Here is a 17,110-nt window from a genome sequence, read left to right on the forward strand (position 1 = left end):
GGCTCCTCTCTTTACCTGGTAAACAATAGTACAAGGCGCTATATCAAATGCAAGGATTATTATTATTACATTGAGTCCCCTGTACATACTAAATGCTATTAAAAGTGAATAACCAGTTTAAAATGTGCTGACTTATGTTCCTAGAATATAGAAATAAAATTTGCTGCAAGTACTGTTCAATGTCACATGTCGAACCTGTGATTGTGTATACTGGTATTGGTTGTTAATATTAAAGGGGAATGTTTCACGATTAATGGAAGGAAAAGGAGAAAAATGCCACTAATATAGCTGCTGTGGGTGATGCATGCTCCAGAGTTCCATGAGAGACTAAAGCCAGGAAAGAAGGAAGCTATTTTGCACTCCCAGTGCCTGAGATTAAGATCCTTTTCCTGATTATTAATGCCTCCACAGTCACATCCCACCCTAACCATTGAATCCTCTCGCCCCTTACATCCTAGCCCTTTGCCATTCTATTTCTGGTTTATTACTCACTTTTCTACTCACTAATGTCTCTGGCTTCTGGAATAGTATAAATCAATGTTTTTAATACAAGGAACTGGCTTGATTTTTTTCTTAAGTGGGTAAATGATTGATAATAATCCTTGCATTTGATATAACAACTTGTTACATCATCAAAACAAGTCTGAGCTCCCTGCAGGATCTTACCGTGTAGTGGCTGTTTGTAGACGAATGTGGCAGCCAATTTGCTCACAGCAATATCCCACAAACAGCCATAACCAATGTTATCTGAGGTATTGTTGGTGCTGGACACCAGGAGAATTCTGTGAATGATGCCCTGGTGGGATCTTTTAATATATGCCTGAACAGGGACATGAGACAGCACAACCGAAGAAAAATGCTTCTGACAGTGCAACACTCCTCCAGCACTTAACTGGAGGATCAGTCAGGTGATTAGCTTAAAGCCCTGACTTTTGGCTTGAACCCACTTCCTCAGATTCACAACAACAACAACAACACGATTCCATTTATAAAGCGCCTTTCACGTCAGGAGGACGTCCCAAGGCGCTGCACAGTTGGGTCATGACCCGATTCAGGGGTGAGAGTGCTAACTGAGCATGTTAATAATTCACTGATAATGAAGTTATCACAGAATTGTGATGATTTTTGGACCAGTTAAGAAACACTGCTCTAGAACTCTTGTAAAACTAAGATTGGAACTGTTGCCTTGCTACCTTGCCCTGCTTTCAATAATCCCCTAAAAGCTATCTCTTCAACTGTGCCTTTGGTCATAATCTTTCTTGTGGCCTGCTGTATCGTTCTACTGTACGTTCACATTTTCTTCCGTAACAATAAGCATTTTCTTGTAGACTATCTGTAGAAAATCGGATGGAAAATAAGCGGTAAACTCAACTTCCATTGAGAATATATCAGTTGCGCCCCAGGGTAACTTAATGATGTAAATTTCCTCAACAGCCTTGGAGGTAAAAGTTACCAAAATCCAACTTGCTAAGTCACCCCCCCACCCAATGATGGACCATAAAATACTGCAGGAGTTGAGCTGCAGATATCTGCCACAATGTTTCTGTGTTCAGTGAGCAGGATCAGGACAATAAAGGGAAATTGGTGGAAGGGGAGGAGATCTGTGTACTTTGATAAGGAAAAGCCAACCCACCAAGTAATGTTTCATTGGGCAAAGACAATTGAGTCTATCAACTGCTGGAGGCTTGCATTGAAAATGTATAGGTTTCAGTTCACAGGTAAAATTAGTATTGCATTATTCATATAATAATCCTTGCATTTGATATACTGCCTTATCATGACTTTGAGGTGTCTCAAGGCTGCTGCCAGTGCCCACCTCAGTCTGGGCATTGTAAAACAAAATTTGTGTATATCCTGAACAAGTATTTCATTGGGTCACTGCACGTTATGCAATTATGAGATCATAACTACAGTTTATTTAATGCACAAACTTGTTGTTTTGTTCCCCTGTGCTGACTTGTATCACCAGCCCTGGATACAAGCCATTTCTGAATCGCATCAAACCTCAGCTGCAGAAGTTGAACGAGGTCACAGAGGAGCTGATTGAGCCTGAAGCCTTTCAGCCTTCAGCACGCCTGAGCATATCAAAAGCAGTGGAGCCACCGAGCCCTTGGGCAGAGGACAGAAATACTGTGAGCCACAACAACAGTAGCCAGAACGATGTTAGTGGGATCAGTAGTAGCAGCAGACAGGAAGAAGACAGCCAGGGAGAAGAAGAGGAGCAGCAGCAAGTAGAAGAAGGGAGCTATGAGTGCTCTCTATCATGAACACTCCTTCACAGAGTCTGAACTGAAAAGGGACATGAATCAACGGTGCCTTGTGTCAGTGTTGTGTATGTATCTTGCCATGCATCATGGGAGAATATTGGGCCGAGATATTGCCATCACCACCACCAAATAAGAGTAACATTTCAGCCTTCACCTTTTTTACTTTGCAGGGGTGACATTTTAAACTATGAAGCAAGCAGTATTCTGAATATATGCAAGCTGACGGGAAACAAGACAATGTTTTAATCCAGGGATTTCCATGGTAGCAAGTATTTTTTTCTCAGCACCCTGATATACTGCAATGCGCAAATTGTAATCCTTTCCTGTGTGGTAGTATGTCTTCAGAGTTAGCAGAGTCTGAAAACACATTGATTAAAGGCCCCGTATAGAAATAACTGGAAGAGTTTTCTGATGTTCGTGGCAGGTTCTTGTCCTCCATATTGTGAATGCCTTTGCACCACTTTAGAACCACTTGCATGACTCCTTGCACGCAGTCTTTGCTTGAGTGAGACCATCTCACAAAGGTGGCATTGATGCAAGATTAAATTCACCAAGTGCCATTGCAGTATTTGTGTAAATCAGCCCAGAGCAAGTTACTGCAGGAAGAAATCCAAATGAATAGTTCAGAGTGTACAGGCCATGCGAAGAATGTTGAAACTGAGAGAAGGGCTGCTCGTAATTGGTCAGCAACACTGGTAGTTGCACATGTTGATATATAGTTAACACTTTTGTTTTTGTGGGTTTCTTTGTGCTGCATTTAACCTGACAACTCATGTGGATTTTGTGAGTCAAATATCATAACTAGTTGGTTACACTTTATCTGCTGTGATTCACCTATGTTTGTGGTGACAGCTTAAAAATCCCTCTCTGAGGTTGGGATATGATGCAGTGGTCCTAAACAAAATTTCTTACCAGAGAGCCTCTTTGCTTGAAATGAAATGAGATTTGATGAAGTTCGACACTATTTATTGCAAGTATAATCCCACTCCCACAGACTATTGTACAAGATGTGCACAGCATATGCACACGGCTCTGTTGTGTCCAGAGTTTTAATTTCTTAAACCTGCTATGTTGGTGCTTTTCAAAGTGATCTTCTGTTCTAAGTATTTTGTACAGACTTTTTTTGAATCACTAACCTACCTGCTATTGCAGCAGCTGTTTATATTGTACAGGACCTGGTGCAGTTATTTGTTAATGCAGGCATGTTGCATGTGCCCAAAATAGCTGTGAAATGTTAGGAAACTGTGATGCTGTTTGAATCTGGATTTGGTACTGTACCCTGTTATAAGATCCTTGTGTGATTTTCATTGTAAAATAAATACCATTGCTTTGTAGAGGGAGGGGACCATAATACGACCCTTTTTAATGAAACTTATACATAATCAGGAAGACTATTTTAAACAGGTTTTGAGTTTAGAGATGCCGTTATTTATTGCTTTCCCCAAATGTCGAGTTTTTTGTTCCCAGATGAAAAAAATATTTTAATGTAAATATAATAGTTATGTAATCATGTGTTTATACTTGCTAATTAGGTTTTGGCAAGATGTACAATAAATATCTGAACAATAACAAGTGACATGCTTTTCAATAGCTTTCACTAAAAGCAGTCCTAACTCGAGTGTGATTAAGTATTCAGCTGTTTCAAGGGAACAAACCCAGACACTTGATTTCCTCCGACCCCTTCTCCTCGCCTCACTCAGTGCTATCAGACACTAACCTATTGGAGCTAACGTGCTGCAGGTTTTACATGGTACCACCTACTTAGCTGTTTCCCCTACATCCCAGTATAAATAAAATAAAGTACCCAAAGCAGTATTAAAGACTTAAGATGATAGGGTATATTTGTTACAGTGCAATTTGAACAAACAGAATGCAAAATGTTGCTTATTTTATACAACAAATTGTAGTCTATTTTTATAGTTCAATGGAATATAAGTAAATTTTGACTTGGACCAAATTAGTGATTAAGCTGGAATGGTAACTGATATACTAACTGAACTGTGTTAAACAAATACTTGCTTCTGAAGCTGCTTCATTTGTAGAATAGGTTTGAAATGGCATTATTTTAAAAAGGTTTAATTTCAAAGGGATTCTCTTTACAACACTTTATTTTGTTTGATCAGATCCCAATATGAGGAAAGTTAAAAATCCAGTAGCCCAGCCAGGCTTCATGCTGTAAGTGTATTATCTAATGAGAGATGTACCTCCTAGAGAATACATAATAAATGACATAATACAATTAGTGATGTGTTCAAACTAAAGTAAAGTCAGATTCTTCTCATTTTTAAAATTGTGAATATCAATAATGAATACTATAGGGTTAAATTATTATATTGGATTATCATCAATTTGAGTTATTTTCTGATCAGTTATTTTACATACATTTGCATCTATTCAGTTATTTCTAGCACTATATTTATAATTGCTTACATTAGAAAGCACCTGACTGATGTAATGCAACATCGGTGTATTCAGTATTCAGAACAATATATTTACAACCTTTGCTAACCTATTATCTGATATATTAACGTGTTAAACACTGCAATCCTAATTGGAAACAACCCATAATAGCTTGAAATTAGAAGATGGATCCAGATTTGTTGAGCATTTTTCTTTTACTCCCAACTTTCTAAAGCGTGATCTAGTTTTTGGTTTATCAATGAAGCAAAGCTATTTTTTTAAATGAGCACCATTCTTGCTGTACCATATTTAGAACAATTTAATATACAGATCAGATGGTTTAAAAAGAAACAGCAGTCTGCCAATTTAACATGTTCTGTGACTGACAGAACTTCATTGGCAACTTTGCAAGGTGGGCATAAATTAGGGTTGTTTCTCCAAGAATCATTGGAAAAACATTTTGCGGTGCACAATGCTATTTTGTGGTAGTCCTTGTCTGTATTCCTATCAGAAATCATCAGCTATCTATTTTGTTTTCTGTTACATGTACAGATTTACAGCAATAAAGTAAAAACATTTTGACTGACAAACTGTTCTGGTTTCCATGCTGTTCTTAAAGTGTAATTTGTATTACCTATGGGTTGACTCCTCAAATTATATATGTGGATGGAATTAAATATTTGCCGTAAAAGATGATATATTGGGGAAAATTTATTTTGGGTTATGATAACATTCTATCAAATTTGACAACAGTCCCTGCAATTCTTTTTTACTCTTAACAGAAAATTCAGGATTGACTCTTTCCAGCTGTGAACCATGAGAGTAGTATAATTCAATGGGAATATTTGTTCTGATCAATGGGAATACACTGGGACGCTACACTCGTTCTCACTCACTCTGACTGCTGAGATTCTCTTGCTTCATCACTTTCAGGCTCTATTACTCCAATGTGCCACTCACTGCCCAATCGGCAGACTTCCCAGAACTCTGCAGCCCATGTATGTCTTCTGCAGCATTAGGTTCCATGAGTCTATCACCACCTCAAACATACAGCAACAGGAGGGGTGTAAGGTGGCAAATCTGATGCCCTTCAAAAAAAAATCTAGAAGATTAGAGGAACATCATCTTGCTCTATTTGTTGGAAAACTACTGGAGTCTGACAACTGGAAAGAAATGATTAAACACTTGGAAAATTATGAGTTATCGAGGCCACTAATTTTGCACCTATAGAACCTTATAGAATGCAGTGGTTTATATAAGTTTTCAAAAAAGCATTTGAAAATTATGATATAAACCAATATCTTTTAACTATTGACTGGTTTGGAATTAAACACCCCTTTTCCATCCCGTTGCACCGACTTTGGGCAGTGGTTTAGCTCAAAGCATCTTTTCAAATTGCTCTGCATATTTTGTGGGTGAAATGCGAGAGCAGCGTCCCACAAACAGTCGAGGATTGAATGGCCAAATTATTTTTTTGAGAGATTATTACCTCCAGAAAGCAATCCGCCAATCGACTAACAACTAGGTAAACAGGTGTGTGGAGTAAGGAAACTTGCCTCAGGCTTCATCACGCCCCAGAATCAACTTGGGTCCTATCACTTACGAGGTGAGTATGATAACCACTACACTAATGGATCCAAACATTGTGCTAAAGTCAGGGAATATTCAGACAGTTGATAGTAGATTACTGTTAACTAAGGAATAGGAATTCTTCCTGAGTGGTATAAATGTGTATATCATTTTCATTGTGTCTTAGTTTTGTACGATTAGCAAAAAATATTGAAGATTAGGCAAGAAGCCCTTTAGTCCAACACGTCTGCCACTTTTTGGTGGATCTCGACACCATCTGTACTTCTAGCCACTGTTTATTTAGTATTACCTCCAGTTGTCTCTCGTGACCATATATACTGTTTACTTCAGCAACAATTGCTCAGCTCTCCAAGCCAAATCTCTGCTGAGCCTGTTTCCATCCTCCTGGTGTCCCTCAGTCTGGCAGATGTACTCGCTGTAATCATTCAGAATTAGCTGCCGCACTCCCATCACCTGCTATACTGAGAGCAGCTCATGTTTCTGGGTCCTGTAGTTCTTGAGCATCTCCCCAAACTCCTTTGTGTTCTTTGTCAGCTGAGGTCTAGGAGAGATCTGGAACAAAATTAGCATTCCGTCAAAACTAATCAGTTAAACACCAGTATTATCAGTATTATTGTGAGTTGTGCCTTGAGCCCCAACAGCTTGCTTCTGATTATTCAGTGTGATACTGCAGGGCTGAACCCTCTCAAACATCATGCTTACTGTGCTCCCCATCTCTTCAGATATCATACACAGAGGGCAGAATCCTAACAGTTCAAAATTACAGCAATTGGCCAGAGTCGGGTTAAAGATACAACACTCAACTGGTAAGAAGACCAGGGGAAGCCTGGCTGAAGGAATGGAGACGGAAACTGCTTAAAGCACCAGGCACTGGATCAGCCCTTTAATTCTGTCCTTATTTTAAAGTGGAGACAGTATAGTAAATGGGAACCAGTTTATCTACTCTTACACCTGGCTCAGGGAACAACCTTTATTCACTGGTTGTCTACTTCTGTTATGATTTTATTCCTGGATTTTTCCATTGTGTGTTACGAACTTCACAGTTTGAATATATACTATCTGGTCTGAAGCTATAAACACTGCTCTGTTATCTGTTTGGCATTGTTTGGAATCTATCATTACATCTCACCTGACACACCTGACTGAATTGTTACACAACCACAGTTGTCCACCAGCGCTGGACTGTCCAGATCTGTTACTTTAATCTTAGCTGTCAAGCCACAGCAGCAAAGCCTGTTCCCAGCCTTGTTCAGTTATTTCCTACAGCTTTATTTTCTTCATTTTAAGATTTGGAGTACGGATTTGAATCAGATGTTATTCTAATCGATCAAATTTTGGATACATTGGTTCGTTTATCCAAAAATGTTGCAAACATTGTGATTCAGTCTTTCAGTTCTTCTGTATTAACTTGCCTCCGACTGACTGGGTCCTGAGAGTGATTTTATAAAATTAACATGACGCAGTGCCAGTGGATCTGTCCCTTGGTAAAAGAGAACGGGAGTCATAAACACCATTCAATAACCAGTTTGGTACTGTACTGGCCTGACAATCAGCTTTGAGTTTGTGGGTCATTTTCTGAAAATGGCAAAACACCACCAAGCAGGCTCTGAAGATGCATTGGCCTCAATACTTTCCATTTCTCTTCCACTGAGCAAATGCAGCAGCTTTGTCCATTCACCATCTCTGGGTACTGTTCTCTGTGTAAATTGGTAAAGTGTCTGTTTGGCCCTCTGGAACAACAACAAAAAAAATTACATTTGTATAGCGTCTTTTACGTCAGGAGGACGTCTCAAGGCGCTGGACAGACAGAGTTACAGACCCAAGCTGGGGGTCAGGGTGGAATTGGATTTGCTCAGTCCCTCACCTCATTTAAGGTCTGTATCTTGGTCATCTTTCTCCTTCCTGCCCTCTTTGGCTTCCAACTCCCCCCCACCCCACACCCACCCACCCAAGCTGAGGTGCCTAGGCAGCGGTATTTCGTATTGAGATGTCCTCCTGACATAAAAGCCGCTGTATAAATGTAAATTGTATTGTATTTGGACCAGAAATCTTCAAGTGTTAAGTTCAATCCTTGGCCTGTGTTGATTTAGCTCATTTCTGCCACGGCAGCAACTGTGGTGCTGCAAATGTAATCAGCGGCCCTGGTTTAGGGAGACCTTGTTGTACAGAGACATCTGTTGGAAGGTAATAGTTGTGTGGATGAGGTGAGGATCAGGCTCAGCTGTGATACTCATCACTGTCAAAGAGCTGCCAACACTCAGCTGTCAAGGCTTGCATGAGGTACAGAGAGCATCTGGTGCCTGTTGATCTGTCCCTGAGTAAAAGAAAAAAGCAGTCAAAACATGTTTCAATAATCAGCTTGATAATGTACTGCAAGGACAGCAGGAAGGGTATTCTGGAAAACTGAGATCATATAGGCCAAAAGGTCTTCATCTGTATATCTCATGATCTTTAGGGAAGGTGGGCGAAAAAATTGACAGAAAAAAACAAAACTTTGCCCTTCAGATAGTAAGTTGTGAGGCTGTGCTGGAGGTGAACACATTACTGAGGCATCTGCTTTGACCTGGTATTTGGTGCCACCTGCTGGTGGATCAGAAACCACCTATTGGGGATATCCAGCAACCACCAATGTAGATCTACAATCATATCTGACCACTGTATATCTGTAGTGATAACTGACCCACTGTATATCTGTAGTGATAACTGACCCACTGTATATCTGTAGTGATAACTGACCCAGTCTATATCTGTAGTGGTATCTGACCCACTGAATATCTATAGTGGTATCTGACCCACTGTATAATTGAGGTGACATCTGACCACTGTATATTATAATAATCCTTGCATCTGATATAGCGCCTTATTACATCGTTGAGACAGAATATATTGTAAAGTGGATTGATTGTGTATTCTGTGGGCGAAACACGGCAGCCGATTTAGCACAGCGGTGTCTCAAACACAGTCGTGGATTGAGTGAGCAATTTTTTATGAGGAATTATTACCCCCAGAAAACGATTTGCCAATCCCAATCAACTAACAAGCTGGTTCCTATTTACTGCTGGGAAAACAGAGGTGTATTGCAGTGATATCTGACCACTGTATATCCTCAGTGATATCTGGTCCAGATTAAGTGTAGTGACGTCATGCAGCTGTTTATCCAGTGATATCAGACTGCTTTAGAAGTGTAATGATATCAAATACTGTCTAACCACAGTGATATCAAACATATGCCCTTTTTTATCAATAAGTGCCTGTCTGAAATTATTGTATTGTTCGCATTTGCCCTTGCACCCTCTCAAACAGCTTATCTCCCCTTTATTACATGACCAATTGCCAAATGAGAATGATACGTGGCATTCAGCATTTCCTCTCGCTATATCGTGAAGTTGAACCTACCTTTATGGTCACATTGCCAATGAACACATGGTAGAAGGCAGACAACTTATAACCATCAGCAGTGTTTCCATTGCACATTTAAACAGCACACAGCCATACATGGCGTGAACACATTGTCCTCTCACCTTGGGCACCTGCTGGCATCACACAGAGTCCAAACCGATGGAGTGAAAAATCTCTCTACTCATTGTACTTGTCACTGTGATCGCGCTTTCGGTCATATTTCTCTTCTACACCTCCTTCGGCTCCCTCCCAATGATTGCTAAGTGCTTTGGGATACGTGTAAATTTGTATTACTGTATAATTGTAAAGTAAGAGTCTTACATTGATACTTCTATGCAGCTTCTCACCAGTCATTGTCGCACATTTGGTCCCAATTTACAATGCCTCAGTGACTTGTTGAATCAGTTCTGATATTGGGTACAGGAGACTATCATTACTGATTGAAAACATTATCATATTCCTCGTCCCATGTCCCATTCACATTGCAAGTTATATGTACTCGCTTGTGATTGGCACTGTGACATTTTGGCTATACTGTGTGTTGTCTATCCCAGGACTTCAGAAATGCCAACTAGCTTTAATTAAAGTACATCATGTAATTTTGAATTAGAACATCATGCTTGGTTTAAGGTTTGTTTAGACAAAAAGACTTCATTTAATGATTTGAATTTTTATTAAATCTTTTATTGCAGTACAGCCTTTCAATCAAGTTCAAGTTCAAATTAACTATATCTTTAATAATAATAATAATAATCCTTGCATTTGATACAGCGCTTTTCACGTCGGGAGGATGTCCCAAAGCGCTTCACAGAACACACTGTAAAGTGAATTGACTGTATATTTGTGGGCGAACGCGGTAGCCAATTGCGCACAGCAATGTCCCACAAACAGTCATAGATTGAAAATGACCAATTTATTATTGTTTTTGGTTTTGGAGGGATTATTATTCGGTGTGTGGAGTAAGGAAACTTGCCCAAGGTTTCGCCCTCTGCCTGGAATTGAACTCAGGTCTCTCACTTGCAAAGCGAGTGCTCTAACCACTGAGCTACAGGACTCCACTTTACACAAGTAACAACGAGAAAATCAAGCAGTTGGTAAACTTAGTTGCAGAATATTTCTTGCTGATATTCTCATCTTTTATCTGAGACTGTGGTGAGACTGAAAGTGAAATTGAATCTGTGACAAAGTGTATGATGATTGTGGTGACAATTGTTACTAAACAATCGTGACTAGCAGATGTCTAGGGAATGCTTCCTTCAAACACGACTTCCTCCACTTTATTCACCACATTGATATATCATAGTTGTCCTTTTGGCTGTATCGCAGTTGTATTTGAATTGGAAAGTGTGGTGAGACTTATATCCCTCATCATATTTTTAATAATGAAACTCAGTTACATTAATTGAGTGTGTATATTATGAATATACAATTTGAACTAGTCCAAGATTTAAGTGCTCTATTGTGAAACTGGCCAAAGCACCCCAGAGACATCAGTTTCATGGTCTGAATGTAACATCTCCCAGTAACATGGGCAGTCTGCAGTATTGTAAAAGGTCTCTGAGGGATTTATGCACCCCACTTCAGAGGCTCAGCACTTCAGGGGCTCAGCACTTCAGGGAAGTCACCTAGAATATCACAGAGGCTGGTACGATACAAGCTGTCCTGTAAAGGTCCTTGTGATGTTCATTGAATACCTGTTGAGAAGCCTCTGAGGCTTGGGATGACAGTTGCTGGAAGGTTTTACTTGAATTCTAGGAACACATAAATCCAGGGCTTGGCATCCATGGCGATTAGTTTGCATCAAGGTAAGATGATTTTGCTCAAACCCTGTGGCTCTGACTGGTGGAATCTTTGCTATATGGGTATAGATGTGTGTGTTATGGGCAGGAAGATGGTAACAATGCTCTCATGCATTTCATGCTGAGCTGTGCTGCTCACCTGATAGCTCACAGGTAGTTCCTAGTGAGGGCTCAAACCTGCGCTTGTCAGATGTCAAGTGACTAACCAGTGACTATCCTCCTGGGAGTGGGGGAGGGAACTGGTTCCATAGTGACGGCCTTGCCAACAGAATATTGGAATCAAGTCAATCCTCTGTGGCAGTCTCGGTTGGCCAATTCCTGGGCCAGGTGGGTGCCCAGTACCTCCCAACACTGCTGATCACAACACAACCAGGCTGGCTCATCAGAGAGACCCAGAGGAACAGATAATCCCAAATTCGCTTCAATCGGTCAGATTTTTTTTATTTTGCTCAGCCAGGTATCTGACATATATGGAAACTCATCACCTTGCTTAAGGATATAAAATTCATGTGTCAATTCTGCATAAGCAAATGTTAGTCAATTCTGCAGAGGCAAATGTTAGTCAATTCTGCAGAGGCAAATGTTAGTCAATTCTGCAGAGGCAAATGTTAGTCAATTCTGCAGAGGCAAATGTTAGTCAATTCTGCAGAGGCAAATGTTAAGTCAATTCTGCAGAGGCAAAAGGTCTCCCTTACAGAATTCACACATATATTTTATTTCTTTGCTACAGAAATAAATGTTAGACAGTATTCCTTGATGTACGTAGGTAAAAGCTGCACTAGTGATCATAAGTGATCATTTTGTGCCATACTTCAATTGTTTTGGCCTTCTTTTCAGGTTTTGCTTTCTCTTTACTGATTTGCCAACCTTTGGCAATAATCTATTTCTAATTATTCTATCGTAGCCCTTCAGAATCTTAAAAGCTTCCATTAGGAAACCCATTAATCTTCTCAGCTTTAGTAAGGAGTCCTGTAGCATATTGGTGAGAGCACTCCCCACCCAAGCAAGAGGATCTGGGTTTGATTCCCAGGCAGGGTGAAACATTAGGCAAGTTTCCTTACTCCACGTGCCTCTGTTTACCGAGCAGTAAATAGGAACCCAGTGCTCTATTTTTAGTTTGTGCATGACCCCATTGACAGCCTTCTCTGCTGGAAATGTGAAAATGGGGAGGAGCTCAGGCCTATAGATAAATAATAATCCTTGCATTTAATATAATGCCTTATCACGTCGTTGAGACGTCTTAAAGCGCTTCATGGAATATACTGCAAAGTGGATTTACTGTATTTTGTGGGCAAAATCGGGTGCTAAGAGAAATTGATGCATTACCAGCCTGGTGCTGTCAGAAGCTCTCAGGTGTTACACTGAGAGTGTTACAGAAATCATTCGGAGGAATATGTCAATGAGTAAAATACATTCTTTCCACAAACCACTTTGATAAGAAATGAAAAAAACTCTGAAATGCTACAATCATTTAATTGTCATTTCATTCCTTCAGCCTAGTGGCCTTGACAATAACCATATTAAAAATTACAGAAAACTATATTTGGGATATTCCACATCTCAAGTCATATGGTTTTCAAGTTGTAAGAACATAAGAACATAAGAATTTGCTAGGCGAAAGAAGACCAACGTCCATCCTGTTCGCCTTCCATCATCCTGGCAGTCGAGTGCACATGTCCATGTTAAGAGTGAGAACAGATGTACGGTCAACCTGGGCAGAGTGTTTTGAGATCGGTTATGGTGCAGCCTCTAGCACAGCAGTCTATGGCCAGTCTGCCAATTGCACAGAATGTTTCAATTGACATTCGTTGCTGCAGTGCTTCACCCCGCCTACATTTCATAACCATCCTCCTGAGCTCCCTCACGTTGGCTGTCTCCTCGGGGTGGTCTTTGTCAGCTAAGGTCTGGGAGTGATCTGGAATGGAACATAACACTCCTGTCACAAAGCGCTTTACGGATTATATTATAGAGTGGATTGACTTTGTATTTTGTGGGCAAAACGGGGTAGCCAATTGCACACAGCAGAGTCCCACAAACAGCCATATATTGAGTGACCAAATTAATTTTTTGGGGGTTGGAAGGATTATTACCCCGAGAATGTGATCCGCCAATTGACCAGGTTCCTGCTTACTGCTAGGTAAACAGAGTCGTGTTGAGTAAGAAAACCTACCTAAGGTTTCACCCTGCCCGAGAATGGAACCTGGGTCCTCTCACTTGCGAGGCGAGCGTGCTAACCACTATGCTATATGACTCCTTACTCCCCTCCATGTGCACAGGCACGTCTGAATCTTCTCATTACAAGTTAGTGAAAGCCACAAAAGACCCTGACTTTTTAGATCTCCAAAAAATGCTAAAAACGAACCCCTGAAAAATGAAATGTTTATAAATCCTGAAAAACAGAATCTCTAATTATAATATACAAGAGTAGGAGAGGTCCCAGCACCAACCCATGAGGTATTCCAATTAATGTAATTCCCCTATTTTCACACAGTTTCCCTGTGACTACCCTCTGCTTCCTTACCTTTAATCAGTAACTAAGACACATCCATATCCTACTCTTGATACCCAGTAAAATCAGTTTGTAATGGAGTGCTACTCTGCCAAAGACTTTTTGGAAGAACAAAGCAGACCTGGAGTCAATGCTGGAGGAGGCAAAGTAGATTTGTGTGTCATCCACATACATGTGGAATTTTACCCTGTGTCTGCGGATGAAATCATTAAGAGGGAGTATATAGATGAGGAAAAGAAGAGGCCAAGGATGGGCCCTGGGGTACCCTACATGTGATGACCAGGCGGGGAGCGGGAGGAGAAACCATTTGCCGAGATAAAATGGAGGCGATTGATTAAGTTGGACTCGAACTATGTGACTGCAATCCCACTAAGGTCAATGACGGAGAAGATGCAGTGGAGGAGGATGGTGTGGTCGACTGTGATGAACACAGCAGAGAAATCCAGGAGGACGAGGAGGCAGAGGGAGCCCTGGTCACAGATAGAGAGAACGTCATTTGTGACTTGGATAAGTGCTATGTCTGTGCTGGGGCAGGGTGAAAACCACACTGCAGGGGCTCAAGGAAGGAGAGGTGATTTATGATTAATTTGTGATTCATCTCAACTGATTTATGACTGAGTAAAACATAACTGTGTTCTACGTCATTAAACTTAGTCCTCATACCTCTAACGTTTACCCATCTAAAGATATAAACTGGAGTTTGGATGCAGACTTGGGACAAGTTGTTCTCCCTATCTTGGCCTTGTACTCTGCAACAAACTCCAAATGTTATTCTGACCCGTTTCTCCTTAAGGACATCTAACCAGAGAATTTCACACCACTGCTATTTTGAGATGCTGCCGGGAAGAACAATAACAAAACAAAATTACATTTGTAAAGCGCCTTTCACGTCGGGAGGATGTCCCAAGGCGCTGAACCTTCGAGGTTTTCCTTACATAAACAGAACCCTCTCCACCTTTTCTATCCACCATATCATTCCTGAATTTGTGTACCCTGGTAATTGATACTTACTTCCATCACCCTGGTTTACATTTCTGTGATTTTTACCACAGTAATCACTGGTTGTTGTCCGTGCTCTCATTCCATTGTTTTATTTCAAGCGCTTCTGGCATTATGTACTCGAAAGAGAGAGAAAAATAATGTGGTCACTCAACCATGATTGTGTGGGATACTGCTATAACCAATTGGCTGCCATATTTCACCCACAAAATATACAGTATATCCTGTGAAGCACTACTCACTCGGGCAACAGCGTTAAAGAAACAATAGTTAATGGAAGTGATTTTAAATCCTTACCAACATAATGGCGTCTTTTGAAAGAGTCTGGACAAGCATCAGTCACTGCCTTGTAGAACGGTGGCCCACACAATAAATCCTGAGGCAGTACAGAGCCAGGCACGGAGGAAAGGAACAGCAAAACACACATCATACACTTCATCTCAGCTCACAAGTGATCACTCTCAGAGACTGTCGAACCAGACCATACGCTTTAATGGTATCTTTCTTCACCTCAGATGACTCGATTTCAAGTCAAGTACCTCTTTCTTGCTCTCTCTCTCTTGCTCTCTCTCAATTTGCCTCCTTCCTTTCTTTTATAGCTGGCGTGCTCTCTTATTCTAACTGAGAATTTGAAATCACTTTTCACACCCCTTTCTCTGATGACCTCAGACATTTTCCAGCCCCTCATATCATATGTGATAACAGCTCCACAGCTACATTAATCAGGATCCAACTTGAGAAGGAGAGTACACGATGACTGTGGCTAAAGAGGACAAATGGGCTATGTTATAAGGAAGTCTGTTATGAAAGAGCCTGTCTCAGGATGTTGGACACAGGCTTTCACTCTAGATGTGGGTTTGCTGCACCAAGTCAGATGTGGAAACTGGCCATGAGCTGAGTAATGTGTGATTCTGACAGAAACCTCTGCCTCAGACATGTTCAATATCACAAGCAGAGCAGTTTTTTGTACAGACTACAGCAAAGAAACACGCCACTTGCCCAACCAGTCAATGTCAGTGTTTATACTCCACACAAAGCCCCATCTATCCTTACTTCCTACCATACCTTTCTATTCCCTTTCCCTCAATTGAAGGTCTAATTTCCTCTTGAATGTATCTACGCTATCTGATTCAACCACCGCTTCAGGCAGGGAGTTTCACAGTAAAACCCTCTGTGTGAAATAGTTCCTCCTAAATTGCTTTTTAGATCCTCTGGTCACTGTTTTATACTTGTGTCCCCTGAATATGGACTCCCCAACCAGTTGAAATAGCTTATTTATGCTAATCTTATCAAACCCTTTTATAATTTTAAACACGGTGGTGATGCTGATAGGATGGGAGATGTGAAGCAGGCTGGTATTTTCTGAATGGAAGGAGCGGCCGGGGCAGTAGGAGACAGAGGTAAGGTGTGGTGAGGTCTTTGAGAGATTTGAAATTGAGGACTAGGGGAGCCAGTGGAACCAGATGATGAGCTTGTGGAACTTGGTGTAGGAGAGGAAACGAGCTGCGTTGTTCTGGACCATCAGTAGTTTGCGAAGGGAAGAGCTGAAGAATCGGGTAAGTGGAGCATTGGAATGATCACTCCACTCCAGTTACTACAAATCCCTTCACACCACAACACCAACTGTCTCCATACCTTCTCCTAAGCCCAGTCTTCTGCTCGCACCTTCCATTCGGGTAACTTAAGCCAGCTTTGTATACCCCGCTCCCCACTATCATGAATACATCCTCATATGCAGTGTTTGTCAATGAATAAAATACATTCTTTACACAAACGATTTGGATAAGAAATGAGAAGACTCTGAAACATGCACAGTTGCAAACATTTTATTCTCCTTCTTAGATCTTCAGGGTGATACAAAGCTACACTCTAAGTCCTGTAGCTCAGTGGTTAGAGCACTCGCCTGGCAAGCAAGAGACCTTGGTTCGATTCCCGGCAGGGCGAAACCTTGGGCAAGTTTCCTTACTCCACATGCCTGATAATAATCCCTCAAGAAAAAAACCAATAATAAGTTGGTCCCTTCAATCCACGACTGTTTGTGGGACGCTGCTGTGAGCAATTGGCTGCCGCATTTCGCCCACAAAATATACAGTCAATTCACTTTACAGTCTATTCTGTGAAGCGCTTTGAGACATCTAGAAGATGTG

At 40.9% G+C, this 17,110-nt stretch overlaps 1 protein-coding gene and 1 non-coding gene across 3 annotated transcripts in view; both read left to right on the forward strand.

Moving 5' to 3' along the window:
- ric1 (RIC1 homolog, RAB6A GEF complex partner 1) overlaps positions 1–5,257 on the forward strand; it is a 96,952-nt gene extending 91,695 nt beyond the window's left edge. For both annotated transcript variants that reach the window (XM_007906525.2, XM_042332637.1), the window contains exon 26: positions 1,970–5,257. In XM_007906525.2, the coding sequence (XP_007904716.1) occupies positions 1,970–2,267 (298 nt within the window). In that variant the 3' untranslated portion in view covers positions 2,268–5,257. The remainder of the gene's footprint in view (positions 1–1,969) is intronic.
- An 11,578-nt stretch (positions 5,258–16,835) lies between these two features.
- Positions 16,836–16,907, forward strand: trnaa-ggc. The gene has a single exon. It is a non-coding gene; the product is annotated as a tRNA-Ala (tRNA).
- Positions 16,908–17,110: the final 203 nt, after the last annotated feature.

This window comes from Callorhinchus milii, unplaced genomic scaffold (genome assembly GCF_018977255.1).
Source record: "Callorhinchus milii isolate IMCB2004 unplaced genomic scaffold, IMCB_Cmil_1.0 Scaffold1, whole genome shotgun sequence".
Lineage (NCBI taxonomy): Eukaryota > Metazoa > Chordata > Chondrichthyes > Chimaeriformes > Callorhinchidae > Callorhinchus > Callorhinchus milii.